This window comes from Capra hircus, chromosome 10 (assembly GCF_001704415.2).
Source record: "Capra hircus breed San Clemente chromosome 10, ASM170441v1, whole genome shotgun sequence".
In the NCBI taxonomy this organism is placed as follows: domain Eukaryota; kingdom Metazoa; phylum Chordata; class Mammalia; order Artiodactyla; family Bovidae; genus Capra; species Capra hircus.
The window spans coordinates 76,035,933-76,045,166 of NC_030817.1; the positions used below are offsets into that span (position 1 = coordinate 76,035,933).

A 9,234-nucleotide genomic window follows, 5' to 3' on the forward strand; every position below is an offset into this window, starting at 1 on the left:
CAGTACATCATTCCTTTTTGTGACTGAGTTAAACATTTTTTATAATAATTAATCTACTTGATGATAGTACTCTTAAAGGAACCATTATAATGAATAGCACCCACCTGACAATACCAATATTTAAGTTGTTAAAAAGCTTAATGGAAGAATATTTAAATTTGTTTGAAACTGGATACAAACTTGATTATCTAAAAAGTGTCACAAATTGTGGCTAGACCAAATATACCAGCCCCTATGTCTTTATTGATGTCCCCCAAATAAATCCTGAGACAGAGATTCCAATGCAGAGTTCATTTATGTAATGAAGGGAAGACTGATAGAGAAAAGTCAAATAAGGAAGAGAAGTCTTCGGACAAAGGGTAAATAGTCAAATCAACTCCCACTGGACGTAAATGAAGCTAATCCCTCTGGAGGATCCCAAGGTAGGCAATTAGACATTCCAGACTTATTCCAATATTTTGCCAAAGGAGCTGGGATACTGATACTCCAATTCCAATTTGTCCATAGCTGAGGGTTTCAGGAAGTGTGGAGATCATTAACTTTCAGCCTGAAAGAATGAAAAATGGGCAGCCAAAGCAGGTTTCCCAGTTATGAAAAAACTCTCAGGCAAACAAATGTAGAAGCTTGAAGTTGTGCTGAAGTGGAAAGGAGGAGAAAATACAAAGGGAATATGGACCAGCAACCAATGAGCTCTGTTACAATGCACTAATACCACCTTCAAGAATTCTATGAGAAAACATTTTGAGCTGGGGAAACAATGACAGGAGAGGCTACAAAAAAAAGAAAAGGAAAGAAAGAAAGAAAGCAAAGAGAACACTTCATAAGTTATCTCCCTTCTGCATGATTAAGTTAATCTCCTGGGATCCTCACTCCACAGGGCTTAACTCTCCCATTGGTAGTCATCCATTCACAGTGTTCTTGTCTGCTTTTCAGAGGGTAAAATTATCCACCCCACCGAAATATATGATATTCCACTGTGTGTCTAAGCAATTTAATCCGACTGGGACACAAGGACTTCTGCAAGAAATAGTGGGGAAAAAATGAAAAATATAAAATATGGACCTACTGTTTAGCACAGGAAACTCTGCTCAATATTATGTGGCAGCCTGGATAGGAAGGGACTTTGGGGAAAAAATGGATACAGGTATATGTATAGCTTGATTCCTTTGCTGCCCATCTGAAAATATCGCAACATTTTAAATCAGTTATACTTCAATATAATAAAAAAGTTAATATATATGTATATAATTACAACAAGGGTAACAATAGTTATAGCTGAATTGCAACTGTCTCTGTTTGCCAATTTCAAATCTCATGTTGTAAACAGAGGGAAACATCAAAGCAGTTTAAACAAGGAAGTTAAACGACCTGATAAGTCATTGATTTGAAACTCCTTCACAAATGGGACAGAGGAACAAGAAATGGGTTGTGCTAAAACACTGTACCTCTGTCAAGATGAGGAAGCCTTAGATCCAACTCCCTGATGCAACCCTGAGTAGAGCTAAGGAATGTTCTGCTCTGCCTTCTCTTGGACCTGAGTTAACCATCAAGACACCTGACTGAGACACCTGTTTGAGACTCACAGGCCTCAACCACAAATGAGAAAGGGTAGATCTATAAAACAAGCAGAGAGGTCCTGGAAAGGGATTGATTCCTGGAGTAACTGCACAGCCCTCTATGGCTGAGGTCACATCATACCTCCAACCCATCTCTTCCTTCAGGAGAATCAGAGAAGACTTTGTTCCCCAAACCCATAATTGACAGCACTCACTAGAGGCCCAGGAACATCTTTCACATAACAGCCACCACACTGTGTTTTTTTAATAGACTTTCCCTTGAACAGCACTCTGAGTTGGCTCATATTGGCAAAAGATTGATGAAATCTCATGCCATCACTGAGAAGTTTGGGGCTGGAAAAAGTAATGTTTTCTTCTCTACTGGGAAACAAAGGTAGAAAAAGCATAGTCTCCTGAGAAGACAGGCCCCAGAGGAAGGGAGTAACTAGTAAGAACAGTCTCCTAACACAGAGATCCTTGTGGAAATGGTAAATAGATCCTCATGGATTCTCACTCTCTTGAGTCTCTGCTTATAATTTTCGCATTCTTCAGCAAGCCACAGAAAGATCTTCACCCAGTTTCTATTCCTTCACCCCTTGATGGTTTCTGTAGGGAAGACCAACTCTCCTCTCCGGAAGACCAGACACAGAGAAACTTCAGGTCTGGATGGTCCTCTTGTTCAAGAAAGGAGATGATATAATGCTTAAAGGAGAAATAAATACAAAAGAGTGAGAAAACTACTATCCTCTAAATAAGGCTTCCTTTTACTTTTCTTCAGCTGTATATTATACAGCTAAAAATTCCTATGCATTACAGTGTGTCAGGCCCTAGACAAGGTTCCACATGTTTATCATTCAGAGTCCTCAGTAGTTTGTTGAAAGTGCTACTGTACCCATTTTACAGTTGGAAGAACTAGAAATAGTTTATATGTTGTATATTATACCCTCAACTCCTTATTCCAAATCCTTTGCTCTTCTATTATGCTTCAACTGCCTACCACTTCTCAGAAATGAGAGTTTTTCTTGTTTTCAAAAGCATTGCAGAAACGGGACATCTGTGACATCTCCTGACCAAACCAAATGAAGCAGATGGATGTGCTACTGTGAGAGCAGGGCATGATGCTTCTACCCCGTTGTGCCTCTGTGGACTAGCCCTGGGGGAAAAGCAAAATTTCAGAGAAATATCTTTCCTTCATCTTATATATTACATCTGAGAATCTGGCTAATCTATATTGGGTTTAACCCAACATTTCCAAGACAGCATGGAGCTCAGGGAGTAGTTTATCTTGCTTGGCTTTGTTAATAAACTCAGTCCCAACATCCTGCATGCATAACACAACTTTGACACCACTGTATGCATATTCCCACTCCCTCTGCCATAGAACTTTCTGCAGCTAATTCAGGGGAACTGTCCTGCCTCTCTGGACAGCTCCAGCTTACCCTTGTGTCAGGTGAACACCACAGCTCTTCTGTACAAAGGAATGAAGTAATAAAAGGTGAGTAACAAATGACATGTCTTATTCAAAATATCTTTTTTACACCCACTGACAATTTATAGTTACATTGAGCATGAAATGGTGATGACACACAGAGAATCATTTTTTCACACTCATCTTATTTTCTAAGGCAGCTTTGTCAGACTCTCAAAGTAGGAGAATTGCCCTAGAGGGAATCACCTGGATATTTTTGCCTCATGTAAATGTGACAAACTAATGGATTTTCTTATCTGAGAGATAAATGTAAACAAACTATCACCTCTAGATCTATAAAACCTTCATATCATGTGTACTTGTAGTATACTTGGAGTAGGAGTAAGCATGTTATAATGAAAGGTTATTAAAAGTTATATAACCCTACTCCCTTTTCACATAAAGAAACCAAAGTTTAGAGACAGTAGAAGACTCCACTAGAGCCACTAAGCAACTCTGTCATGATGCTAAACCTGGAATTTCCCTCCTACCCTCCCTATCTCCTATTTTAACATCTATAGCTGGAGACCATTATTATCTCTAGCAATACAGAGTAAGCCACCTGGGGTGGGACATGTTGTTCCACACAGAACCTTACCTCCCATTACTTCCTTTGAACGGATTCCTCTCATGTCTGGGCCAATACTTTCATAGTCTCAGATCATTTGGAGCCCTTTCTTATATAATTTATTTCCTGAAATGTCATCTCACAGGCTCTTTGAAGCTCAAAGAAAGTAATTGGTAGATATCTCCATATTATCTATCTATATTCTCTATGTTGGTAACAGTGAGGACAATCATTTCTCTCAAAAAAAATAACAAATATATACTATCTTCCTCATACTATGCTGAGAACTAGGAATTAAGAATGACCATGGAGGACAACAAGAACAAAAAACCCTGGGTCAGAAAAGTACTTGGCTATTTCTAGAAACTGAAAGAAGGCCAGTGTTATATTACCAAAGAACTGTGGGGAAGAGGGAAGCCGTGCATGCATGAGCGTGTGTGTGTGTGTGTGTGTGTGTGTGTGTGTGTGTGTAGAGACAGAGAGAGAAACAGGCAAATGGCTTTGGAAGCTCATCTTTTTTATTAAGCTAAAGATGGCCCAAAGGTGCTACCTGAGAAGATTAGGCTGATTCTAGCTGCCTCTAGTGGTCTCCTCCCTTTCTATCTAATAAGATTCTTGCTGGACCAAGGAGCTTCTACTGTGCCACAGTACAGTGATGATCGTTGCTTTCCTATCCTTAAAAATGCATGGAACAGGAATCAGCAAGTTATGGCCAATGGTCCAGATCTGGCCTGCTGCCCATTCTTGTATAGACAGTGAGCTAAGAATTCTTGTATTTTGAATTTAAATTAAAAAATCGATAGAAGACTAACTTTCTGTTAGCCAGAAACTGTGTTAATATAACACATCAGTTATATTAAATTCAAACTTCAGAGTCCTTTGCAAAACAGAATGTGTGTTTCTATGTGTGTGTGTATGTATGTGTTTGAGAGATATAGTTATGTATATGATTGACTAATACAGTCATGAGATGAGGTTGGAGCTGTTACAAGGGGTCATCTAATAGTGTGGTTTGAAGATTTTATTTTCAGTGCTTTGGGAAGCTAAGTGAAGTATGCGCACAAGAAAAGGGACTGATCTGAGTTTCTTTTTTAGAGTATTCTGGCCATGACAGGGATAACACACTATCTAGAGGCAAGGGTGAAACAGGAAGCCAGTGAGGACAGTATCACAGTGATCCAGGGAAGAAAAGATGATAGCTTAAACAAGAGAGTGTTAGACATGAGAAAAACTAACAATAATTTCTGATGGAATCAATGTGAGGGTTAGATAATGGAGAAAAACTACACTGACATAAATTTCACCAAAAAAGTTATTCAGCATTCAATTGAAGAGGTCAGTTATATGATTGTTGAGCAGATGCTTACTCCTAAAATGAAATTTCAGGAATACCAGCAAAGCAAACCTGGTCAAAAACACTTAACAATTGTTTTTAATTGATCATAATTCTTTCCTCTGAATCAGTACAAGAATTATAGACTTATGCTTTTTTTTTGCACAGACACAGACTTTGTTAGGACATTTCATAATGAGCATCAGCCTGCAGTGTTAATGTGGAGCAAAGGATTCTGGCAAAGTTAGGGTTAATCCTGGCTGGCAAATCTAGATTTATCTTTAGATTCTAAAATACTTAGAACTCATTAAGGACCTTTTCACATAGCAGAATTATTCTTTTGAGTCCCTAATTTTATTCTTTACAAATCAATGGGCTCATGCAACTAATATAACTTTGTAAATACACTACAAAAGCCAGGGTAAGAAGCAATAAAAGGGTAAATGAGTACTGTCATTGCTCATGAGTGCAACTGGTACAGAGTGACTTAAAAGTCACTCAGATATTAAAAGTCACTGCTGTCTTCCTTCAACTCTCCTTTATAAAAAAAATAAATGCGTGGTCTCAGAAATTTACTGGACCCCTAAAAGCAGAAGAGAAAAAGATAGTAAATGGAATTGCATGGGATAGGTACCAGAACCTACACACTCTCCCCCTCACCAAATAGAGTCCATTAAATCTAATTCCAGTCCAGTTATATAAAGACAATCTGCCAGATCTGCAAGAATTTTATTGGCCTCAAGCATCCCTTATGCAATAGGAATCATGGAATCTTGTTTAAAATGACCCAGAAAGGGTTTTTTAAGAATATGTATTGTATTATAATCTCTGCCACAGCTTTGTTCCCCTGCCTCCAACCAACACAATTGTATTCCTCCTCCAACACATCATGTAAGCAGCCACACCTTTACAGGAGAAGGGATGACACCTTGCTGCCACCACCTTTTGCTCCTGATCCTGGAGGTTTCTCAAAAATTGAATATTTCTGATAGCAAATTATTGGACTTCCTGAGTCCCTGTATCAAACTTCAAAAAGTAAAATATGGATTTACAATAGAACAAAGGGTAGGGAATATAGATTTTCTTTATATTGCACATTTAAACATTATCTTACAGGGTTCTGATTGATTTCAAGATCAATGTGCAAGATTATTTAGCAAAAGTATTCTGATTTAGAACAACAGAAAAAGACATGTTGCAGATATGCAAACTTTAAAGCTATTCTGCCTTGAGATGCTCCAAGTAGTTACTGGAGGATAAGCAAAATTTTAGTTTTGAATCCTTACAAATCCACTGCTATTTGAATATTTAGAATTCCTTGTTATCAGTAATATTCATAGCTCATATCATTGGGATAGAAATATATCAATAATTGTAGCTTATAAAACTTCATATCTCTGTTCCAGGTAAGTACAGACCTGTTTCACATGCTCTGTTAATAATTCTTACACACATGTCCACTGAGAATGACTAGGATTGCCTTTTTAACACAACAGAAATCAAGGCTAATTTCCTCTAGTTGATCTGATGATTGCGATCTGATGATTATAGATGATTAGTGTAAAACATTATGAAATTAATAATTGAAATCATTTAGTTTGAAATAAAGGCTGCTTCAAAAGTCACATGAAGAAGTAATTCAAAAAGTTCCATCAATTTGTGTTGCATGGCAACATAGGTCTGTCCAGTAACTACTTGGAGCATCTCAAGGCAGGGTAGCTTTTAAAGTTTGCATATCTGCAACATGTCTTTTTCTGTTGTTCTAAATGAGAATACTTTTGTTAAGTAATCTTGCACATTGATCTTGAAATCAATCAGAACCCTGTAAGATAATGTATAAATGTGCAACATAGTTTGACTTAACTTCTGGCACAACTACCATGATGTCACCTCTTTGAAAAGTGGAAGAAATCCATTCCATTTTTGTGACAATAGACCAGTAGGTTGGTTGGTAGATAGATCAATAGATAGACTCTATTAAATGTAATATTTGTATGCATACATGCTAAGTCACTTCAGTCATGTCTGACTCTTTGTGACCCTATGGACTGTAGCCTGCCAGGGTTCTCTATCCATGAGGATTCTCCAGGCAAGAATACTGGAGTGGATTGCCATGCCCTCCACCAGCAGATCTTCCTGACCCTAGGATTGAGCCCTTGTCTCTTCTGTCTCCTGCATTGGCAGACGGGTTCTTTACCACTAGCGCCACCTGGGAAGCCCTAAAGGTAATATACTTATATGTATATTCTCTATTCAGTTCAGTTCAGTTCAGTCACTCAGTCGTGTCTGACTCTTTGTGACCCCATGAATCGCAGCACGCCAGGCTTCCCTGTCCATCACCAACTCCCAGAGTCCACTCAGACTCACGTCCATCGAGTCAGTGATGGCTCCAGCCATCTCATCCTCTGTCGTCCCCTTCTCCTCCTGCCCCCAATCCCTCCCAGCATCAGTCTTTTCCAATGAGTCAACTCTTCACATGAAGTGGCCAAAGTACTGGAGTTTCAGCTTTAGTATCATTCCTTCCAAAGAAATCCCAGGGCTGATCTCCTTCAGAATGGACTGGTTGGATCTCCTTGCAGTCCGAGGGACTCTCAAGAGTCTTCTCTATTAAGTCTATATAATCTTCAAATACCACTACAACACTTTACTAGAAGGGTTTATCTATTCTGACCAGAAATTTTATGGAATCCAAGATGAAAATATAAATGAGAATAAAGAGGAAACCCAGGTCAATATTTCATCTTTCAAGAAAAAATTATTGATATGTTATATAAGTTATTGATATAAGCCCTTATGGGCTTCCCAAGTGGCACTAATGGTAAAGAATCTGCCGGTCAATGCAGGAGACATAAAAGATGTGGGTTCGATCCCTGGGTTGGGAAGATCCCCTGGAAAAGAGCATGACAACCCATCCTAGTATTCTTGCCTAGAGAATTCTGTGGACAGAGGAACCTGGCGGGCTACAGTCCCTAGGGTTGCAAACAGTTGGACATGACTAAAGTGACTTAGCACTCAGGCAGGCAAGTTCTTGTATCTTTCCCAAGATTATTTAAGTATAAATCTGAGTCCTCATGTCTCTATACAAACTCATTTGATATTTGCTGGTCTTTTCCAGATCCATGAAAATCTCCAACACCCCCAACAACTCCAGCACCATCACTGGCTTCATCCTCTTGGGCTTCCCTTGCCCCAGGGAGGGGCAGATTCTCCTCTTTGTGCTCTTCTCTGCTGTCTACCTCCTGACCCTCGTGGGCAACGGTTCTATCATCTGTGCTGTGTGCTGGGATCAGAGACTCCACACCCCCATGTACATCCTGCTCGCCAACTTCTCCTTCCTGGAGATCTGGTATGTCACCTCCACTGTCCCCAACATGTTGGCCAACTTCCTCTCTGACAACAAGCTCATCTCCTTCTCTGGGTGCCTTCTCCAATTCTACTTTTTCTTCTCCTTGGGTTCTACAGAAAGCTTTTTCTTGGCTGTTATGGCATTTGATCGATACCTTGCCATCTGCCAACCTCTACATTACCCCACCCTCATGACTGGATGCCTCTGCACCAATCTTGTGATCAGCTGCTGGGTACTTGGTTTTCTCTGGTTTTTGATTCCTGTCATCCTCATCTCCCAAATGTCCTTCTGTGGATCCAGGATCATTGACCATTTCCTGTGTGACCCAGGTCCTCTTCTAGCACTCACCTGCAAAAAAGCTCCTGTGATGGAGCTTGTCTTCTCCACTCTAAGTCCTATTCCCCTCATCATTCTCTTTCTCTTCATCATGGGCTCCTATGCTTTGGTCATAAAAGCTGTATTGAAAGCTCCTTCAGCAGCTGGACAAAGGAAGGCTTTCTCCACCTGCGGGTCTCATCTGACTGTGGTTTCACTGTTCTATGGCTCAGTAGTGGTCATGTATGGGAGCCCAGCATCTGAGCATGGTTCTAGAATGCAGATGACTGTGACTCTGTTTTACTCTGTTGTCACCCCACTGCTTAATCCAATAATATATAGTCTTAGGAACAAAGATATGAAAAAGGCCCTGAAGAAATTTCTGAAACCATAAAACTATTCTTGATAGTTTGGTATTCTTGATAAGTTCTTGATCATTATCCTGTTTCTTCATATGCTTCCATATTTTTAATTGAATGTTGCACATTATATTTTTGACATTGTAAAGACAATGGATATAGTAATGCAACAAAGGTTAAATTTTCCTCAAGTAGCAGATAGAGTAAAAACAGATCAGTTTGATCCCATTTAAGGATTCATGTTGTAAAAATAACCTAAACCACTTTTGCTCTTATTTCTGGGATGTGA

General features: G+C 39.3%; 1 protein-coding gene across 1 annotated transcript; it reads left to right on the plus strand.

Moving 5' to 3' along the window:
- On the plus strand, positions 8,045 to 8,980 carry LOC108636866 (olfactory receptor 11G2-like). The gene has a single exon (XM_018053775.1). It carries the CDS (start codon positions 8,045 to 8,047, stop codon positions 8,978 to 8,980), a length of 936 nt encoding a protein of 311 aa, XP_017909264.1.

What these genes read in the sequence shown, in the direction of transcription:
- LOC108636866 (XM_018053775.1), top strand. Translation starts at nt 8,045, where the DNA reads ATGAAAATCTCCAACACCCCCAACAACTCCAGCACCATCACTGGCTTC.